General features: G+C 43.3%; 1 protein-coding gene across 20 annotated transcripts in view; it reads left to right on the forward strand.

Annotated features, from left to right (window-relative positions):
* Positions 1-23,388, forward strand: part of Kiaa1217 (KIAA1217 ortholog) — an 807,432-nt gene that overhangs the window by 726,752 nt on the left and 57,292 nt on the right. For all 20 annotated transcript variants that reach the window (XM_052729451.1, XM_052729450.1, XM_052729448.1 and 17 more), the window contains one exon: positions 18,331-19,163. In XM_052729451.1, the coding sequence (XP_052585411.1) occupies positions 18,331-19,163 (833 nt within the window). The remainder of the gene's footprint in view (positions 1-18,330; positions 19,164-23,388) is intronic.

Below are 23,388 nucleotides of genomic sequence, written 5' to 3' on the forward strand. Positions count from 1 at the left end.
GCCTGGGAAGACTGTCTACCTCACAGCATCCATGGCTATATCTGGTACAGCTCGGCTTCATTTATTCTCCAGAAAGCAGCCCACATCTCTCTTGTTGATTATCTTACTAAAAACGAACCAGAGATCCTGTCAGAGCTAGAGTTCATTAATTGGAAATGCATGGGCCTGCACCAAAAATAAATGTTGAACTAACCAAATTTAGATTACCCTGTATTTTTATGGAAGGGGAATAGGTCATCAAGTCAATGGAGAAACAGCAGCTGCTTCAAATTATGGATACATTGAATAAATCAAAAAACATCGGCTTGAGCAGTGTCGTGTAGTGTCGCCATAGCATCCTTAATTGTCCGTCTCTCTGTCACAGCAGGTCTTGCCTGCGGTCATTTGTGTGCCAAGTTGTCCTCTCCTGGCACCACTGGTTTTTAGGCGACTCATGGACAAGGGGGTTTTGCATCCTTTTGTTTTTGTAGTTTTGGAATGGGGGTCTCCCTATGTATCCCATGCTGGCCTCAATGGCTAGTATTACAGATGTGTGCTGCTGCACCTGGCTTAAATTTTAGTCATTGTATAATATTGCCTTTAATGATTTTTGTAAAAAAAAAGATTTGTAAGACTGAGGGCCTAGGAACTAGTGAGTGTTGTTGTTTTAGTCACAGTTAAGCAGTTAAAGGTCAGTTTAAAACCGACTTAAAGAAAATTATTAAATGAATGATGTCGTTCAGCTGGAGTAGGGCTAGAGCCTAAATGGTGATCTTGTCTTGTGAACGCAGAGTTGATCCCATGGACTGAAACTTCAGGATGACGTCTAAGCTGGGGGGTCATGGAAGGTGTCATTATTATGGACTGTAGACAGCTGAAAAGAATGAATCATTTTGTTGTCAAAATCCCATCTAATTCCACTTGAAGAGTTCTCAAGACTCCGGCATCTTCTCATTCCCACCAAGGAGGAGGCACTCATGAAGTCATTTTGTGTAGCTGTATTTCCTTGAAGCCTCTCCTAATAAAAGGTGTAACTATCCAGGACTTCACTGAAGCCATTGGACAGGCAGCACTGAGTCATACCACATTCTTAAAGCATGAGCACTGTGCTTGATTCATTTGCTAGGTCCAGGTCCACACATGCACTTGATTTCATTCTTTTTTCCTTTCCTTTTCCTGCAACATCAAAGGTCATGGTTTGCCATGTCGTTTTCACCCTTTGGAACCTATTACTTCTCATTTGCCCTTAATGGAGCAGGAAGAACTGCCAAACACAGCCATAGACAGCAGGAAGTCAAAACACATTCACAGTGGAAAAATTCGATCGTGGACCTGATGTGTGTTTCTCATGAAATGCTCCACCACGTAATCAGAGCTGGATACCTTCATTTAAGATGAACACATAGGACTGTGTTTTGTGCTGACCTCCAAGGAGAGACATTGATTACAACATTCTGAAGATCGTTGGCACCATGTGGTTGTGAGTAAAGGAACATTCTAGATGCCTCTCCAAAAGTAGATAGCGTTTTTGCTTTCCTTTAAAAGCGAATCTAAAAATATATTTCCTAGCAGCTGTTTAACAGCAAAACAAGAAGGAAAAAGGACCCTCCCTGCTGCAGAGTAATTTACTTAACAGATATCTACAGGGTCAGACCCCATCGCTTCAGAAATCTGCTGAAGATTTCACTGTGTATATTTAGACCAAGGAGCCTATTAGCTTGTGATCTAAGAGAACCTCTGTATTCTCATAAAAATGAGAAATGTGGCAGTATTGGCAACCAAGGCTATAATTATGTTAATGTAGCCATTTTAAGACTGAAATATGTTGTTTTAAAATGTTTCTGTATTTTCATTATTCATAACAATGATCTGAAGAAATTTAAGAAAATGCTAGTGAGTTCCTATTCTGTATCACCTTGAGACTAGGGCATAAAAATAAGTCAAATGTGGAACTTTGAGTCACAATTTTTATTAAAAGATATGCACTCGCCAGGTGGTGGTGGCACATGCCTCTAATCCCAGCACAGGAGGGAGAGGCAGGCAGATCTCCGTAAGTTGGAGGCCAACCTGGTCTACAGAGCGAGTTCCAGGAGAGCCAGCACTACTCAAAGAAACCCTGTCTCAAAAGAAAAAAAAAAGGATATGTACTCATATATATAAAATGTATCTTCATAATATAAAAATTGACCTCGTGAAAATTTAGGTTTTTACAGTGTGGACTGAACCCAGGACCTTATGCATTTTATGCAATCATGTTTCCACTCAGCTACGTCCCCAGTCCTCTCTTTACATTTTGAGACTAAGTTGCCCAGACTGGCCTTTATCTGGCTCCATAGCAAAGGAAGGCCTTGGACTTTCCATCTTCCTGCCTCAGACTCCTGAGTAGCTGGGATTACAAACTGGTGCTACCAGCCCCCAGGCCAGTTATATTTTTATGTTTTAAGTATTTGTACAGTGAGTATATGTGCAAAGCCAACTAATTGTGGGTGTCCAGTAACAAATTGTGTCCATTTTCTTTGGATCTATACTTTTTGCTATACATAAAAAACCAATAATTAATGTAAAAATGCTAGCTCATATCATTTGTACAAAACAGTGGGTCTCATCATGGCATTTTCAGACATGTACACTGTAAATCTTAATCACCCTATCCAAAATTTAATTTTGAGCAATAGTAAAAGATATTTTTTTTTTGTCAAGGACTGTCCTAAGGTATCCAGATGTTTGTTACCAATGTGAATATATGGCAGGCCAAGATGGATTATGAATAATTGGTGAAATTCTGAGAATATACAAATTACTTTGAGCTAGTTGGCTCAGCATCCTCAGAACACAGATGACCAATGATGTGTGTGTCAGTTAGTTCCACCACGAAGACAGATATCTAGAAAAACAGAAGAGAGGTCTTCACCTGGCTCCCATTTTCAGTTCTTAGTCCGTGGTCAGCTGGCTCCATTGTTTCTGGGCTTATTGTAAAGAAGAACATTCTGGCAGAGGTTGTGGTAGAGGAGAGCTGTTCCGTTATGGTAGGAAACCATGAAGCAGACAACAGCAGAGAAGGCAGTTCCGGGCAATGCACAGCCCTCAAGGACATGCCTTTAAGCGACATACCCAAAAAAACGACGGCACCTCTGGAAATACCCACCCCTTCCACTAATGCCGTTAGATTTAAACTCACCAATGGATTACTCCACTGGTGAAAGCCGAGCCCTCACGTTCCAGTCCCCTCTCAAGGATCCTGCCCACTAACTGTTGACCATGCCTTCAACACATGAGCCTTTTAGGGTATACCTCCTACCCAACTCTAACACGGATTTAAAGATGATTTTCCTGGCTGATAAGATGGAAAGGGAAAGAGAAAGATCCAAAGCAGAAATGGATATAATTACTTATTCACTAATAACTTACCAGGAATCGTTGAAATTCAAGTTTGCTTGTTGTCCCAGTGGGAAATGTATAGGGAGTCTGTGGAGGTTTGAATGAGCAATGTCCCCCAGAAGCTCATGTGAATGCTTGGTCCCCAGTTGGTGCACTGTTTAGGGAGGTTTAGGAGGCATGGCCACATTGGAGGAAGTATTGGGGTGGGCTATGAGAGTATACAGTCTCTTACTACTTTTAGTTCCCTCTCTCTGTTTCATGCTTGCTGTTAAAACATGTGATCTCTCTGACTCCTGTTCCTGCTGCCGTCCTGCCATATGCTGTCGTGCTTCCCTGCAATCATAGACCCTCAGCCTTTGGAACTGTAAGCCAAAAGAAACTCTCTTCCTCAAGTTGCCTTTGGTCATGGTGTTTTATCACAGCCACAGAAAAGTAACTAATACAGTCTTTTCTACACAGTGTGGTCTAGATTCAGAATGTCCATTAATTTGAGAACAGGAATGAAGAAAAATATCTTCTCTTTTTTTTAAAGTAACAAGTTCTCTTTGCACATGTACACACACACACACACACACACACACACACACACACACACACACACACACACACACACTTGCCATGATGCACACATGAGGTCAGAAGACAATTCAGAGGAATTGGTTGTAATTGGTTGTTTTTTACTCTATACTCTTTGGGGGACGCTCTACTCAGCTCCCAAATAAATACACAGAGGCTTATTCTTTCTTAGGAATGCCTGGCCTTAGCTTGCCTTGTTTCTAGTCAGCTTTTCTTAACTTAAATTAACCTATTTACCTTTTGCCTCTGGACTTTTATCTTTCTTTATTCTGTATACCTTTCTTTACTCCTCACTCCATGGCCGGCTGTGTTGCTGAGTGGCTGTCCTCTTCTTTTCTTGCTCCTTGATCTTCTCCCAGACTTCTCCTCCTATTTATTGTCTCTGCCTGCCGGCCCCACCTATCCCTCTCCTGCCTTGCTGTTGGCCGGTCAACTCTTTATTAAACCAATTAGGTGTTTTAGACAGGCAAAGTAACACAGCTTTGTAGAGTTAAACAAATGCAACATAAAAGAATGAAACACATCTTTGCATCACTAAACAAATGTTCCACAGCATAAATGAATGTAACACATCTAAACTAATATTCTCCAAAAGTTGGTTCTTTTCCTTCCACCGTATGGCTCCCCAGGATTGAACTCAGATCATCAGGCCTAGGTGTCAGCACCTTTATCTCATAAGTCATCTCACTGACATAAGCAAGAATATTTCCTTACATCCTCTTAAGTGTAAGTCCATGCCATATACTTGGACTTTTCTCCTCAAGGATGAAGTCTTTGAGATATACTACAGCAAGGTATACATTGCCTGCATTCCGAATTGCCATTCATTCATGAGTTTTTCTGTTTCACCAAGAGAAGGTATTGTTTTCTTCATCCTCCTATGAATATATTCAAGTGAATATTATCCATTTTGTACACTGTGTCTTGCTTCACCATTCACTAGGAGCCCATGAATATTTGTTGGTGATATTAAAAATAATGCAAGTTTTTTAGTGCATTTCTATACCTCAGATAATGTAGCAATGATTTAATTCATTTCCTATTCATGGCCCGAGAAGGGTAAGCACAGGAGGCACTTCTGGAACATCATAGCTGTGCAATTAGAGACTCAGGGAATCTCTGCCAGGGCCACCGTGAAGTCTGGGAAACCATGATGGAGAAGAGATTCCTAGGAGAAGTCCAGCCTGCTTAGCCATAACTCTGTGGTTCTACCACACTCCGCTTCCTTCCTTGAACACCATGATGGGGAGGGACAACAATGGCTAAGGTTGATTAAACCCTCTAAAAATTTGGAAGGGGGGTAAGGAGTTAATTATATATGTCAGTATGCCGGAGGAGAGGCCATCAGCGTGGAGCCGATATCCCAGTCTCCTGATTTTAAGAAACTCCATCTTTTTGTTGACCTATCCTTCCTGGGAGAAATTTTGTCCAATGTTGTTTTTCAGAAAAGGGAAGAAATTAATGAGCCCTCCCACCACACACACACACACACACACACACACACACACACACACACACACACACACAACTGAAAAGAGGGAGAGACTGAATGTTGGCTTGAGCAGTGGGAGAAAGTAAGTTGTTTTGGTTCAAGCTGCAGTTTATCTTAAAGTGAATGCACAAGCTCTTGGTGCTAGTTTGGGATTTTGAAAAGTCCTCCATAGATCCCAGCGCCTTTTCCTCATGTGCCTTCCTTCATGTGGGACTGAGAGTTTCTTTTTAGGGTACAGCATTGGCAAGAGCAACTCGACAGTGTCACCCCCCTTTCCATGATGTGGCCATTTTGTCGCATGGATCATGGCATCTCTCTGGGAAGTCTCTGAGCTGCTAACTAAGCCATTTGGTTTCTTATGACTTCCTTGGTTTCTGGAATTCGGAGTTTGAGGTGTATGTTCTTGGAACTTGGAGAAGCAGAGGTGGAGACTTTTTCTTTCCGGATCAACCTGGTGGCAAAGGGAAGGTGATAGCTGGTTCAACTCCTCCATCTGCTGGAGCAGGGCAGGGCAGAACAGGGCAGGGCAAGACATGGGCAGAGAGGCTGCCAAGCTCAGCCTCAGGGCATGCATGACTCCCAAACTGGTTGTCTTTGAGGCTGTTATTTATCCAAATAAGGCAAGGCAGTGGTTTTGCTAACTGGCTCAGATTTCTGAGCCATGCTCATTGGCCGGCTAACTTGATATTTGAACTGCAAACACAAAGGTATGCCTTTGAAATGGAGCACTTTTGTGGGGTTCACGGATCTCCTGGGGTCATTGTTTGGAAGACTTTCCCCTACGGTTTTAGAGAATGTGGATACAGTTGGTTTGTTTGACCCCTCTCTTCCAGAACAAGCAGCAGAAATGCCTTTGTTCAGATATCTCTGCACTTGATTTTGCACCAAAATAATACTCAACCTCAGACCCTTCTAAGGTCAGACCCAAACACTGATCTCTAGATATTGAACTGCAAGATTCCTCTGGCATCTTCTAGATTCTGGTCCCTGCTTTTGCTTGTGGATGAGCCACTTGAAGTTCTGGGTCAGTTTGTTCATCTGGAAAATGGAGGTGGTGGTTACATGATAAGAATAATTAGGGATTCCATGGGATAAGTCTAGAAAGTAATTTATAAGAGGAAATCTCAAAAAACATTCCTTTCCTTTTCTACGTCCAACTTGTTGCAAATGTCATTGAACATATTTAAGTATTTACTACTAGAGAAATCGTGGGCGGTTATGATTGTGATTGCCACCCACAGCTTACTATCAGAAAGCCCTCGTTCTGCCGATTCTGGGAGTATTGTCTAGTGCACTCATTTAAGTGGTTCTTTCTGGATCCCCTTCTGCATACATATGCGCATGCTTTACTTTCTCTTCTAAACTGTGCCTTCCTCAAAGATGGGGATTATGTTTGTTTGTTTTGTTTTGATTTTGATTTGTTTTTTTGAGACAGGGTCTCACTATATGGCTCTGGCTGTCCTAGAACTCACCATGTAGACCAGGCTCTCCTTTAACTCATGGAGATCTGCCTGACTCTGCCTCCTGAGTATTGGGATCAAAGACTTGTGCCACTATGCCCAGTGAGGATTGTGTCTTAACAGATCCCTTCTCCCTCATCAGTTGTAAACCTGGATTTACCACAGATAGTAGCTACTCAATCAACTCTCCATGAATTTACAGAATCATATTTTTGGAGTGGGTATTACAGGAAGTCCTATTTAAAGATTAAGAAACTCATGTTAATTCCTGAACTGGAGTGTTGAATCAGTGATTAATTCAAGAGTGGTGTAGTTTGCCCTCCGTCCTTCTACACTGATGGTTTAATTTTTTAAAAGTATATATATATATATAATTATAATAATAATTATTATTATTATTATTATTATTGGTGTATTGTGCATACAGGCATTTGCATGCCATGGCCCACGGGTAGAGATCAGAGGATAATTCCTGAAAGTTGGTTCTCTCCTTCTACCGTGAACTCTGGGGACTGAAATCAGGTTATCAGGCTTATGGGCCAAGTGTTTCTACCTACTGAGACATCTTGCCAGCCTGTCTGCACTGATTTTTGAGAGCCACATTTGGAGGTCATTCAAGAATAATAATCTGATCCAAATACTCGCAGGTGTTTTTGTATTCTTTGTCTCAGGCTCCAACTAAAACCCAGGAACACAGATGGGGTTTCAAGGGCATATCCTTTACAGGTATAAAGTTGGAATGTCTCTGAAAGAACTGAGAAAGTGCCATGTTTTCAGTTGTGACACAGCATCTATTGCCAGTCTTACCCAGAAGCATCCTCCTACCTTGGATGCCCATAGAACACAGCATTTATTGCCAGTCTTACCCAGAAGCATCCTCCTACCTTGGATGCCCATTGAAGTGTCTGACACTGGAAGCTACTTTTAAGAGCAGAACAGAAGACCCTTCTGAATCAAAGGTAAATTGCCACAAGGGCTGTTTTGACATGAAACTCCACTGTCGTTTCACATTTATTTGCTGAGAGTTTGGATTTGGTGACTTGTAAAATATTGTCCTCTAGTGTTATCCCCTGGGGCTTGACTCTTTTACAATCCTTTCTTCTCCTGACACATTAGCCAGTGTTCAGTTATGGATAAAAATGATGGCTCAGCAACACCATCATCACCCACAGCAGACTGTTTAAAACGGGCCCTACAATGCAGCTCGTCATATGTTGTTTGTTCTGTTAAAGCAGTAATGGGACCAGCATGCGTCCCCCAAGGATAAGAGGTGGGGTTGCTAAGTGACCATTTGGTTTCCAAGTTCTGTCGTTCATCCATACATCTACCATCATTTTTCTCTAATGGGCCCTGAAAACTCTGTCTCTCTAATCTACAGTTGTAGTGATTACAATTCTATATAAATCGTCATGAACTCATTTGGTAAGTTTAGACTTGCTATGTCATCAAGCCAAAATATGCACGTCTTAATTCTCACACTGTTGTAATCATCCTAAAGCTATTTGCTATGGGATCTAAGTTTCTTCAGTCATAACATGGTCAGTTTCTATATTGAAAGGAAGGCTGGACATAGGGTCAACAGAAGGGACCTGTATCTCTGTTACTGGTTAATACATTTTTGAGAGATATGGTCCCCATTAACATAACTAGAGTCATGGTGCTCAGAGATTGTAATCAGATAAACCCCAGGTATTTTAGTGCATAAGTGATCTGGTATCTGTATACATTATATATATATGTGTGTGTGTGTGTGTGTGTGTGTGTGTGTGTGTGTGTGTGTGTGTGTGTGTGTATGTGTATATATGTATATGTATATTCATGTATAATATTTGTGTTCAGTTTCTCTTCCCATGATTTCAGCTCCCAAAGGTCAACCTTAGTTTTTCTAAAACCAAATCAATAGAAATTCAACAAATAGGGGCTGGAAAGATGGCTCAGCGGTTAAGAGCACTTGACTGCTCTTCCAGAGGTCTTGAGTTCAATTCCCAGCAACCACGTGGTGGCTCACAACCATCTGTAATGGAATCAGATTCCTCCTGGTGTGCATGAGGACAGAGCACTCATATACATAAATAAATAAATCTTTAAAAAAAGAAATTCAACAAATAGTTTATAAGTTCTAAGTAACTTTTATTATAATTTATTGTTATAGTTATCCCAAATATGTTATTGTTGTTGATCTCTTTGGGGAATGTGTAAGGAAGGGACAATGGAGTATATATAATATTCTGTACTATCTGCAGTTTTAAGCATCTAGTTATGTGTTAAGAACTTATCTCCTACAGATGAATATGACTAAGCTACTACTAGCTACTACATGTATGTACTTGCTACATGATGTTGAATAAGGTTCTTAACTTCCCACATGTCATTCCCTAACCATTCAAAAACAGTAGTATTTGCCTTATGTATCTCACTGAGTTCTGGAGTCCATAAAATAAAATAATAACAGAAAGCACTTGTATAGTACAAAACTACTAAATGATTATCATATGTATTTGCTCGAGGGCACATTTAAGATTCCTTTCACAGTAAGAGGCATTGATAAAAAAGTTGATAATGCAATACAGCATACATTTAAGGTATATGTTAATAGTTAAATAGGCATTTCAATAGCTGTTCCTCAAAGGAAATAGTGTAAGCCACTGAGTTGAGCGTCTTGGTAATATACCAGCAGCAAATCTAGAAGTTCTAAAAGGGATCCGAGCACAAAAGAACTTTGTCCATGCAGAAGTTTGGGTGGATGTGCAGAGCAAAGAGGGAGTTGTTTGTTCCATTTGTTGCAAATGTCTGTAAGAAGATATGATTTTACTAACTGTGGCCACTGCAGATACAGGAGCTGTCCTTGGCTCACGATAACACGGGGAGTAGCCCTGTGGAAGAAAGACCAAGTATCCATGAGAGAGGGCAGTTTTTCTTTTACCTACCCTGCAGCTCTGCCCTGTCACCGGTTGCGACTTGGAAGTTAGATACATTTAACAGTATTTCTTTATTCTGCCCCAGCCCAAGCATCTTTCATCACTATTAGGCACAGGGCTGGTCCACCAGATCTGGTGGTGCAGAGTCCAACTAGAGTTTTTCATGTCAAACTATTTCTGGGAATAACACTCACGTTAAATATAGGCATAAGCTAACCGCTGACTGGATCATCTCTTTACTGAGAATCCAATAATTTTGGCAACAGCCTGTCTGTCTCATGTCTGGGAGACGGTCCATTTATGAGCAAATGAAACATTAATAGATTAATAAGACCTTACAAATGACCATCCTTGCAATTTTAACATTATAAACAAGATGAGTTTGAAATAGCTCCAGCATAACAATCATTTCCTTTCCTGATACCACGTGTATGTCTATAGGCATTGGAGTTTCTCTTTACATGTGTATTCTGTAAATTGATAATGAATGAGAAAGAAGAGTTAGTAATAAAATCTTACAACACTATTGGCCTTCCTAGAGGATAAACATTGTGTCCTACTGAGGTAGGACTGGATATTTACAAGCAAGGCCTTTCTTAATGCTAACCTGAAGGAAAGAAACTGCTTCCACTTCTGCAGCCTTAGTCCAACAAAAGAAGATGGGAAATGAAGAGCCATCTCACAAAGGCTGTTTATGGAAGGGTAGACAAGACTGAGAACAACCTGATGATCCAACTAGACTCTGAGATGCCAGCAGTTGACTGCACTTGGGCTAGTGAGAAGGAGCTAAGAGGTCCTCTGAAGACTGAGCCACTCAATGGCTCTATGTACAGCACCAGGACATTTTTTTTTTCCAGAAGTGGATGGTTCATTAGCCACTTTTTTTTTTGAAGCCTTGGATAGCAAACCCTTCTCTCCTCTCTGGGATCAGCTTCCTGCATACGGCAGAGCATTTAACTCACACTGATTCACCACAGTACTGGGCTGCCTTTCAAACCCTTGACAGTGAATTACTGCCCCGGTAATAATGAAGCCATGCATGTACTATACGGAGTGCCCTGCGGCACTCTGAAAGTGAAAGGAAATGGTTCTGAAGTGGCAGGAAGGAAGTGATGGGAGAGGTATGCCAGACTGCCTCCCACGTGGTCCCACCAACTCACGTGGTAATGGGGTCAACAGACGCCACCACTTTTTAAGGTGGCTGTCATGAAATAATATGTTGATTATGGCATGATGCACTCAACCAGAGAGCACTGAGGGTTTGCTGCTTCTGTTTTGGGGTGGGAACAGCATGGCCTTGTCACTCTGCATACAGCCCTTTCAAACAAGTGGCCCTACTCATGAAGACACGGGGCAATCACTCAGAGAGCCATGCAGTGCCCTATGCCATGAAACAAAGACATTGGAGGTTCTGTGGGGCTGGATGTGGCTTCCTCAGACAGTGAAGGCTAGACTCTATGTTCCCCTTCCTGGAAAGCCCTTCTGTGACCCAGCAAAACCTGCCAAATGTATGCCAGATGCCTGGGAGCTGAGAGCGTGTGCTTCCCGTAGCCCGGTGAGAAATAACAAATCCTTGCTGATTAGATTAAAAAATCAAAACATGGGTTTTCAAATCCCTTCTCCTCTTTCCCAACCTCTTAGGTGGCATCTGTTACAACCACTTCATCAAAATATTGTTTCTAATGGGACATCTTGGGAGGGTGGTGGTGTCGTGGGCACCACTTTCCCCCTCCCTTAATAACCACGAGCGATTTGGGGGTAGTCAACAGTTCCTTTGGTGAGTTCGCAGCGCTGACTGCATTTGGACTTCAGAGACGTCACGGAATTCTTTTGGTCAGCAAGAACAACCTCTGACAGCCTGAAAATGTTTTTAAAAATGCGCAGGCAGCCATGAGTGTGGTAGTGGGGTGTGGCTTAAGGCCAGCCCAACCAACGTCTGAGGTTCCTTGTTGCAGGATTCCCAGCAGGGTGTTGTATTGTCCCTGAGGGCTCAGAGAACAGGGAGAGTGACTGAACAGAGTGCTCTGTGAGCCAAGGGAAGCCTTGGCTCTTGCCTCACTCACCTTTTGTGAGCCAGGTGTTGACACCTGTCCTCCAGCGAGCCACTTCTGGTGGACACACACGCCCCTTCTTGTTCCTGTCTCCCTGGAAGAGCAGGCTCCACGGTACCTTCCCCCAGGGGATGCCTCTGGAGAACCTCTGGCTTTCTCTTCCGTGTTGCCTAGGGTGGGGCTGCCAGGGGCTGCTTGCCTCTCTCGGATCTCCTCTTTCGGCAGCTGCGGCTGGCCTTCTCCTTGCCCTCCGCATTCCAGCTGGCTTTTCCAGGACTATAGCCATTGCTAGCCCCATGCTGCAGAGGGTTCGCTGACAGCTCAGCCTGGTTAAACCGGCTGGTTAATTAATAGACAGCCTCTTTTCCCTCCCTCTTGTTTTCCCTCAGGTACCACAAACCTAGGGAAGAGGCAGGTTTCCTTTACTTGCCCATAACCAGACTTCAAAAGTCTAGCAGAAGAATGAAAATTGGGTGCTGGGCCAGATTTTTTTCTTTTCTTTTTCTTTTTTCTTTTTCTTTTCTTTTTTTTTTTTTTTTCCAGCACCCATAACAAAAAACTGGTGCAAGAGATGGTCCTGGGGGATAATTAGCCCTGTTCTCTGCTGGCTTTGCTTCTTAGTGGTTGCCTCTCGGTCTGCTTTAGGGATCATCTTTGCCCTATGTCGAGTCTACTTGGTAATATAGCTTTTATTGTTAGCCCGTTTACTCAGGGCTCTCAGTGTTGAGCGCCTGCCTTCCTTGCTCTGTGTTTCCCTGTAAGCAATTGTTGAAGGATTGAGTCACCCACGCAGTAGCCTGTGGTTGGATGTGAGCTGAGGTTATTCAGTGACTAATTTCCAAGGGGAGGAGAATTGGCTTATCATGGGGAGAGCTACTTTTTATCCATGCCTGTGGCAGCTCCGCTCTGAAGACCGGGCAAAACAAACTGGTCTTCACTGGGGAGCATTTTAGGACCTGAGCGCCCTTGTGGTGGTTTGGACTCTGAAGAGGAAAAAGTTGTCTGCATTATCCAAGTGAGGGCCTGAGGACTCAGATGAGGATCTCAAACAAAGGAGTAGCATAGCCCGGCACGGAGCCAATGGGCCTTTTCACGGCGTCAGTGACACAGGTGGTTTCCTCAGACAAAAAGTAAGTGGCTTTTATTCTTTGAGGATGAAAACATCTCTAAGGACGCTTTTCTATTTTCTCCGATTACTTTGTTATGTGGTCTGATGGAGGAGGCCACGTACAGATTCTAGACTCGGAAGGGTGGGGCTTGAAATAGAGTAAGCTGAACATAATATTCCCTCCCCACAAAGCGTATCTATGTGTGTCGTAAACGCTTCAGAAAGAGACATGATTATGTGAACATTTTTTTTCATGCTAGATTTTCTTTTCCAGAAACAATTTAAAAATGTTCCCTCTTGTCTTACTTTCAAGAAACTTCCAACTGAGTGATACTTGCCTTGTCTTAAAATACTTAGAGAAGTGAAAATCCAGCTCTGTGTATAGCCGCCTAACTCAAACACAATTTGAACTGACCCTTAGTATTTTCTGGTTGATGGAAGAATGAGGTGGGTTCTTGAACTGGGTGCTGTGAGAAAGAACAGCAACATTCTACTCAGGGCACCTTGGTGATGAGACTGTGTAAAACACCTCCTTGTTTATCAACCAAGACACAGTGGGGATTTGGGTGGCAGTGGAGAGAGGAAAAGACGGGACCATACCAAGCAAATGAGCGAGGAAGAATAGCTTGCTTTATGCACTGCTGGGTGGTTGAGCATTTCTGTACCCGAGCCTGTACAGACAAATAAGTACTTGACTTGAATTCTGATAAAGGGGTAGAAAAAATGTATGTAGGCCCTCTTTTTATTTCTGTAAAACGAAAATCTGCAGTTTACATACAGATGTGAACGTTAAATTCCCTGTAGAGAAAGCTTCAGTGATGGGCGTAGCTACTTTTAACTTGCCGAGAGGAATGAGGTGCAGAAGAGCCGTCAGAGTGGGTAGGAAACAACCACAGTCCTGTGTGCACCTGTGTCTTCCTCTCTTACCGTGTAAAGTCAGTCTAATCTTCTCCCAGACCTGACTGTGGGCATTAGTGTGAGAAAAGCTCCTTCATATTTAATGTCAGGTCTTGGTCAGCAAGACAGTTAAAAACGTAAAAACCACAGCAAAGTCAGACTGTAGACGCCCGAAACTAGGATGTTACAGCCATAGAGGGGTACTAGCTGGAGCGCCAAAGCTTGTTCTAAATGGCAAACTATAAAACTGATCTGCCCCACAGCCAGTCAGACAAGTCCCTTGTGAAGTCAGTAAAGTCTAGTTTTTAAAAATCAGCATGAGGTTCCTTCCTCATCTCTCAGTCCTACTACCAGAAGATCCTGGGTGAGGTGCCGTCAGCTGGACTCGGGCATTTACTGTATGAACTGGAGTCATCTCATGTAGATCTGAAAGCCATGTTTTCCCACAGCTTAATGGGATTATCATGTCATCCTCTCCTGGGGCTCTATTTAGAGCAGGGGGTGAAATGATCAGGGTGCTTTTTAAAGCTCAGTCTTGGAAAATCAGACACAGCCTGGCAAAACAACATGGACATTTTGCCAGAGGCTTTGACTATGCCACTAGTATTGATGGAGACATTCAGCCTCAGATTAACTGTTCTGTCATAACTGAATGTCCAGTGGCTAACTCAGTGCTTCATTCAGTGGCCCCATTGGACCATGGCAGGATTATTTTGAAGTGGAAAAGTCAGGGATGACACCCCAGCACGGTCAGCAAGTATGTGATGCTGATAGCTGGAGCTGGGATCCATCCTCACTTGTGGAGGTTCTGTACTGATTAGCCTCTGGACCAAGACAGGTATTTTGACTGACACCCACATTCTTCACATGAATGCACAACACAATGTATCAGAATTGTTCTTAATTGTTTTATTATTTCAGAATACATCCATTCGTGCCACCAGAAACTTTAAAGATTTTTTTAATGAGTCTTTTGGTATCTCACTTTAAAAGATACTTATAAAATATAACTCTTAACTATGTCTTTTCATATCACAAAACATTTTTAAATTCCTATTCAAATGTCTCTACTGTTTTAAAAAATACATGTCTAGACTTTCATTAATTAAAGTTAGTTTTACATTTTCCTTTCATTAATATTATTTATTTATCTTAACAGTTCTCTACTGTTTAGAATCTTGTTCTCACTTTTTACTCTCTTAACAGAAAGATGGATATTTCTACTGTGACCAGCTGGGCTGGGATCCTCAAAATCTAGATGTTACCTAGAGATAGATAAGAAAGCAAGGAAAACAGAGATGGTCCTGGTTAAAGCAGTTACTGGTCCCAAGTGGCTTCTAGACATTTTTCATCTTGTTTACCTTTGTAATTCCTAACAATAATGCAGCAGAACTTTCTATGTGTTCATTTGTCTTGGGCAATGTGTGATGTACTTCACACAGTGGCCTTTCTGAATCAATGTGATGTGATGAGTTTATCTTGAGATTTTTTGGGGGGGGGCAGGGTGTTGGTTATTGTATTGTGTGTTATGATTGTTTAGGGCATTTGGTCAGATACTCATTGCCAGCTAAGCTAGGCCCTCTCAGGTTTTATGACCTATAAAGCCATGTACTGAGCATACCTTTGTTTTTATTGAGCCCTGAATTGTGCAAGACAATGGGAAAGGTGTTTGTAAGGATTTGTGATAGTTTTGCAAATCCCCCATTCCATGGTTGTTCCAACCATTCTGGAGAATTAACCAGGTATACTATCCCACACTTTGGGTGGGGTCCTTCTGGTCTACTGAGTCATACATGTGTCAGTTGAGCAGAAAGTGGTCACATATGGCAGGAACACTGGGACACCTGGAATCCAGGATGGGGAATGGGACATAAAAGTAAGGACATAAGAGAGAGTTTGAAGGTACCACAGTCGGATTTGGAGAAGGGAGAACAGACTACCTTAGGGGGGTGTGAACTCCATGTGTGTGTTGAAGAGTTAAGAGGGTAGTGAGATAAACTATGATTGGAAGTCGGGAACCTGCTCCCTCTGGGGTCTCCAGAATCACCCAGGTCCTCAGGGAGTCAAGAGGCCAATTCAGTGATTGCTCAGGAAACAACCTCAAAGCGTTCCATTTAGTTGTTGACTATTTGTAAATATTTTGCATTTTTAATTGGTCACTATCTGTGTAAAGTCCATTATAATACATAGAAGTCCCTGCTCCTGTCAAGGATTCTGCACCATTAGATGCCATGCACAAGATAAGAAGCTGTGGAAGACCAGTTGGCTCTTGCTCTGGATTCCCATGAAGGAGGTGTGAGAAAGCATTCACTTTCTCAGTGGGAGGAACTAGAAAGCTTGTTTGGAGCTGTATCCCAATGCCTGGCTCTTAGGAAGGTCTTGATAAAGGTTGTTTACTAAACAAATTTGTGTGGTGATGGATCAGTTTCTTTTATTCAAGGCCTGGACTCTATTTCCTGCTCGACCTGCTCTCCTCCCACCGTGAGTCTTCAGGTGCACATTCCGGTTCCTCTCTATTTAAGTCACCTCTCTCTCCCATGTCCCTATCACAGCTACCCTCCAACCGTTGACACCTGCTGTGGGATGTCGTTCTCTATGCTGTGAATATGTGTTGCTCTGATTGGTTGATAAATAAAACGCTGATTGGCCAGTAGCCAGGCAGGAAGTATAGGCAGGGCGAGCAGACGAGGAGAATTCTGGGAAGAGGAAGGGCTGAGTCAGGAGTCGCCAGCCAGACACAGAGGAGGCAAGATGACCAGGCAGAACTGAGAAAAGATACCAAGCCACATGGCTAAACATAGATAAGAATTATGAGTTAATTTAAGTATAAGAGCTAGACAGTAATAAGCCTGAGCTAATGGCCAAGGAATTATAATTAATATAAGCTTCTGAGTGATTATTTTATGAGGGCCACAGGACTACAGGGGCCTGGAGGGACCAGAGAAACTTTCCAACTCCAGACACCCTTCTGTCATCCCTTGGAAGTCAGGATAAGGGATTGTGGTTTCCTTTCCCTCTCCCTCATGGACCATGGAGAATCTCAATGGGCATTTCCCTCTGGGGCCTTGACCAAATCACCAGTGTATCAAATAATCATAGCCTGGATTTATTTGTATTTTTTATTCTGTCCTTGCTAATCATAGTAGTGTGGTTGCAAAGCACAAATTCATCTCTCCCCTTCCTCATTAACTTGATTCTCCTGTCAATGTTTCTCTTTGAAGATGCATTTGTCAAGGAGTCATGAGCATCTTTACCTCTTCTGGACCATGTGATATAACAGCCTGGATATCTAAGCTACCTAGCCCAAAGCTCACACTTCCAGTAGCCTGCTACCCCAGTCCCGTCACCCTTCAAGTGATGTCCCATCACCCATCACCACCTTATGGCCCCAGAGGCTGTGCCATTAGGACTTTCCACTGTGCCCCCACCATGCTTCAGATGCCGTCTCTTCTCACAATGAGTTTACCTATCATCTCCCAGTTAACCCTTTTCTTCCCCTAACGGTTGAGCTGTCTTCACATCGGCTCAACTAAAGAGGTGATGAGTGAATTGAACCTCATTCACACTTCTCCCAGGGATCCACTTCATCTTTCTAGCCATGTCCCACATAGCATTAGCTTGGAAAAGTAGGAAAGTGCTTATTAGTTATTTGCCAGGGAAATGGCAAATAACTAATTTGTAGGAAAATGTACCAATACAGGTTTCAGAAAACATAATTTTAGACCCATGTATACATTAGCCTTACATTTATTAAGTGGCTGTAAGAAGCTGTGGCCTCGATATTTAGACCATGGCACTATGTTGTTGTCACTGGGTATATGTCAGTTTTTTGAGGTTGCTATAACAAATTACTGGAGACTTGGAATTGTGGGCTGGCATGCAGTGGTGAAGTGTTTGCCTAAGCAATGGGGCTATGGATTTGGACTCCAGCTTTACAAAACAAACAAACAAAATCCTTTAGGCTTTAAATGCCATGAATTTATTCTTGTGTAGAGGTTGGGCTAGTTCTCTAACATGAGTTTCATGGGCCATTAGCCACCTGTAGGCAGGACCACGCTTCGGTTGGTTCTCTGAGGGAGAATCCATTTCCTTGTCTTGTGCAGTTGCAGTCCTTGGCTCCTGGCTTCCCCTTTACCTCCCAAGTCAGCAGCATAGCACCTTCTAGCCTTTCTGTCCTTGACTGCTTCTACCATTGCAGCCCCTCTGCCCCCCAACAAGCCTGACTTCCTTGTTTCCCTGTTGTCTACATAAAAGCCTTTGTGATGGCAATGAGCCCACCTGGATAATGTCACCTTAGGGTCCATGACTTGGTTGCATCCATAAAGCCCCTTTTGCCAATAAGGGGACAAATGCTTGGGTTCCATTCATTTGGTGTGAGTGTCTGGTATGAAGGAATTCACCTTGTCACTTTGAGAATCCTCCAAAAACATGATTATCTAAGTATATTTTTTGATTCCTTGCTTTATTCCAGATGCAGAGAGAAATTGTTTATGCAAGAGGAGATGGCCTCGTAGTCCCCAGACCGGGATCCATGGCTCACACACCCCATTCAATTCCAAACTCCCCACCATCCACTCCAGTGCCCCATTCCTTGCCTCCCTCCCCATCCAGAATTCCTTACGGGGGCAGCCGTCCCATGGCTATTCCTGGCAACGCCACCATCCCCAGGGACAGACTCTCTAGCCTACCAGTCTCCAGATCCATCTCCCCAAGCCCGAGCGCCATTTTGGAAAGAAGAGATGTCAAGCCCGACGAAGACATGAGCAGCAAAAACCTAGTTATGTTCAGAAATGAGGGTTTCTATGCCGACCCTTACCTCTATCACGAGGGACGCATGAGCATAGCCTCATCCCATGGTGGCCACCCATTGGATGTCCCAGATCATGTCATCGCGTATCACCGAACTGCGATCCGGTCAGCAAGTGCTTACTGTAACCCTTCCTTGCAAGCAGAAATGCATATGGAGCAGTCGTTATACAGACAGAAGTCAAGGAAATACCCGGACAGCCATTTGCCTACCTTGGGCTCCAAAACACCCCCAGCCTCTCCGCACCGGGTGGGTGACCTGAGAATGATAGACATGCACCCTCATCTTAATGCACACGGGCCCCCTCACACCCTGCAGCCAGACCGGGCCTCACCCAGTCGCCAGTCCTTCAAAAAGGAGCCCGGCACCCTGGTGTATATCGAAAAGCCACGGAACGCTCCAGGATTATCCAGCCTTGTAGACCTGGGGCCTCCTCTAGTTGAGAAACAAGTTTTCGCTTACAGCACTGCTACGATCCCCAAAGACAGAGAAACCAGGTAAGGCATAGGGGTGGTCGAGGGTGGTCTGTGCCTGTGTGTTGCTGAAAACCCCTTAGTAGATCCCAAGTAGGGAACAAAATTCTGAGCCTCATAGAAAGTGGCCCTTCCCTGCAGAGTTCCTGAATGAGCGGGGTCAGATCATTGAGGTCCACCAGTGACCATGTGAAAGGAAAAAGAGGTACCACAAAGACTACCAGCCCCTCTTGTCCCTAGACGCTGGTCCCCACAGCATTGTTATTATTGGGAAGAAAATGTTGATTAACAGAAACTGTGCGGACAATAGATGGAGGATCATAATTGTCTGTCACAGAAAATGAATAGTGGCTTAACTGTTGGTCACAGCCATTCATGGTCCACCTATAGAATGCAATTTCATTTTCTCATCTAGTTTTGGAAAATGGAAAGAATGAGTTTGCATGACCATGAACTGTTTGGATTTAAAACTCATTCAGGAGTGGAACTGGAATGGGAAGAGTTTTCTAGTGAATAAAAACACTCTGGGTATTCAAAGTGTGTGTGTGTGTGTGTGTGTGTGTGTGTGTGTGTGTGTGTGTGTGTGTGTGTATGTTTGTGTGTGTGTGCCAGTATTCAAATTTTATATCCTGAATGTATCTTGAAGACCCTCGAAAATCTGCGAAGTGATAATTGAAAAACAAATTTTCATAGGAGAAAGTTCCCTGGCCTGAATTGATTGAACTGAATAAAAATAATTATAGTCATAAAATTTAGCAGAGAAATTGAAGTAAAAAGGGCAACTTATCTGTTTCACGTAGGTTCCAAAAGAATAAATACAAGAATCAGATACTAAGTTGCTTGGAACCTGCTTAGAACCTCCATTCCTCACTAAAAATGGTTCCATTATATAACCCTATAAGAAGTCCAAACTTGTCTTCTTCACTTACTGTTTTCACACTCAAATCAGTCCAAAGCCCTGTCGCCTCTAGCAGAATTTGATCAAGTGAAGCCATCCCTATTTGTTCAGTCATAAGGAATCTCATGGCACAAAGATTTCAGGAGAATGGAACAGGAATGAGCCTGAACGTTTTGGAGTTATTTATGCAAGAACAAAATCCAACTCTCACCGCTGGTAAAACGGAGACTGACGGACTGGCTTGAGAACGTAGAACTAAAAAAAGGCGGCACTTGGAGCTAGTGCTGAGCACTCAGCAGATGTGGTGACAGATGTGTCCTCCGAAATGGTCTGTGAGGTGCAGGATGGGAAATGGTGTGTCATGGGGAGGATGAGAATTAGAAGCACAAAGATTTAGTGAAGGAAATTATTTTAAAAAAGAATCCACTTCCAGGATAAAAGGCAGAGAACCAGAATCCACTCTCTCTACCTTTCCACCATGCTACCACTACTCCATGGGTGCCTCGAGGGGAGCAGAGAACCAAAAGCCTGATGTACCGCCATCACATGACACTGTTCCCATGCTAGGTTCTGGGTGCATTTTGTCAACAGAGGTGTTATCCTCTGTATTAGTTATTTTTCTGTTGCTGTGATAAAATACAATGCCCGAAAGCACCTTATAAAAGAAAAAGCTTGCCAGGCGGTGGTGGCACACGCCTTTAATCCCAGCACTCAGGAGGCAGAGCCAGGCAGATCTCTGTGAGTTCGAGGCCAACCTGGGCTACCAAGTGAGTCCCAGGAAAGGCGCAAAGCTACACAGAGAAACCCTGTCTCGAAAAACCAAAAAAAAAAAAAGAAAAAGAAAGAAAGAAAGAAAGAGCTTGTTTTAGCTTATGCCTATAGAGGGTTGGATGTCCCTAATGGTGGGGAAAATGTGGTAGCAGGAGGCTAGAGCAGGAGGCGGGAGCAGGAGATTGAGAGATCACATCTTCACTGCACACAGGAAGCAGTATGAGAGCTGGAAGTGGGGCGAGTCTATAAACTCTCAAGTCCTATCCCCCGGCACCCCTGTTCTACCTCCTACAGGATCCCTAAAATCCCCAAACAGTGCTGCCCACTGAGGACCCAGTATTCAGGGACTTTTCTCATTCAAACCACCACATCCTCCTTCCCACAATGTGGTGTCATTGATGCAGATGCCACAGGTACCCAGCCCACAGAGCCACATAGTCCCATTCCTCAAGAGATTTGGTAATGGGTGTGGTGGGGCGCTCTGTAGTCCCAGCACTCAAGACACTGAGGTGTGGGGACTGCTGCAAGGTCCAAGTCAGTCTGTGAAACCCTGGATTAAAAATCCAATCAAGCAAGCAAACAACAGCAAAAACCACAGCCTCTGAAGATGTGTGGAGGTTCCATGTGCGGCTTCCTGCCTGACCAATGCCTTAAAGGATACTCCCTCTCTATTTGCCAGTGTCCCTGTTGGATTTTTCACTCTCTTGTGTAAAAGGATAGGCCAACCTCAATGACTTCATTTTTTTTCCAAATCTTAAAAACAAGCCCATAGATTTCTTCTTTACATGTTATAAAACATTTTTATACAACTCAAGTTATGTTATATCTAGACTAGAAAATATTAGAAAAAATTAACTAGGAAAGATAAGTGCTCACCTAAGACACAATGTCATTGTCACCACTGTGTTGTGACAGATGACAGTGATGCTGTAATTTTACATTTTCATGTTCCCGCCTTCGCCAAATGTGAAATAACAAAAGAATTTTATTTCATACATCCTGCCTAGGTGAGTCCTGATTTGGTAATTAACTTATCTCCAGCTGGAGTGCTTGCGTGTTTGTGGGCGGGTTAGTACTGTACACACACATTCTTCCACAGATCTTACACTATGCACATACATATATAACACATATTAGACATATAAATACATATATGTACATACACGCACTCTTATGCACACTACAGACATATATACATATGCAACAGAGATAGATATAAACACAGGCACCCCACGGGGCACCTGTTCACATATACCACATAGACATATACAGACACAGACATATATGCTCTAAACACACACTGTCCCAGTTAGATTCTGTGATAAACACCATGAAAAGCTGTGTGGGGAGGAAAGGGTTTATTTCCTCTTACACTCCCAGGTCATAGTCCATCACTGAGGGAGTCAGAGCAGACACTGAAGGCAGGAACTTGAAGGTAAAAGTAAAGCAGAGGCCACGGAGGAGCGCTGCTCACAGAACAACTGTCCAGGGCCTGGGCCATCCCACATCAGTCACTAATCCAGAACATGTCCCACAGGCTTGCACACAGGCCACTAGAATGGAGACATTTTCCCTTATATTTTTGGTTGTGAGCCTCGCCTTTAATGGCTGAGCCCTCTCTCCAGCCCTCTCTACCCAGATGACTCTGGCTTATGTCAAGTTGAAAAACAACAACAAAAACTCCCGAACTAACCAGCACACACAGAATACCTTACAGGCACGTACATCCACATACACATTCATACAAACATGCACAGCATACAGGTGCGCATGCATTGATACACGCACCACAGGCCTTCACAGGCACATACAACATCGACATTTTGAGCCTCTGCTAACTAAAGGTATCTTTTCTGTCCTCACTGATTCAGCCTGGACACAACACGTTCGTAAAAAGTGCCGACTCAGCTGAAACGCAACACGGGCGCATCTGTCCTGTACAGGGGCCTCTTTGAAACAAGCCCTGCAATTGGTATCCTCTATGTATCATGGGATAGAACTGTCAGAACAGCTGCTAACATCCATACTTGCTTTACCTCATGCTGCAGAGACAGAAACTGAGGAACAGGGATATTAAGTTGACTTTGTAAAATCAACAGTGTTATAAAATGACTCAGTCTAGTAAGGGGCCTGTACCTTTTGCCGGGCATGTTGGCAAACGCCTGTGATCTCAATACCAGAGAGTCTGAGACAGGAGGATTCAAGGTCAAGACCAGCCCTGTTACACAGTGAGACCCTATCTTACATAATGTGGATACAGCTCAGTAGTAGAGTCCTTGCTTAGCATGTGAAAGGCTCTGTGCTCCATCCCCATCTCGAGGAAGAAAGAGGAAGGAGGAAATACAGTATTCACGGGGTGCGTAATCTACTATAGTAGTCATGGGTAATAGACCGCAGTGCGTCCACCTTCCCACAGCAGAGGAGTAGAGAGAAGTGAATTCTGAACCAGAATCCTTCAAAAATCGATTTAGGACTGGATGCTAAGTAACTGCTCCCAAAGGACATTCACAATCATAAACATGGCAGAATTTGCATAATTATACTGCTAAATATATGCATGCCATTTAAAGTATAACTGCC

The sequence above is a fragment of the Peromyscus californicus genome, unplaced genomic scaffold (assembly GCF_007827085.1).
Source record: "Peromyscus californicus insignis strain IS unplaced genomic scaffold, ASM782708v3 Scaffold_8__1_contigs__length_139910024, whole genome shotgun sequence".
NCBI lineage: Eukaryota > Metazoa > Chordata > Mammalia > Rodentia > Cricetidae > Peromyscus > Peromyscus californicus.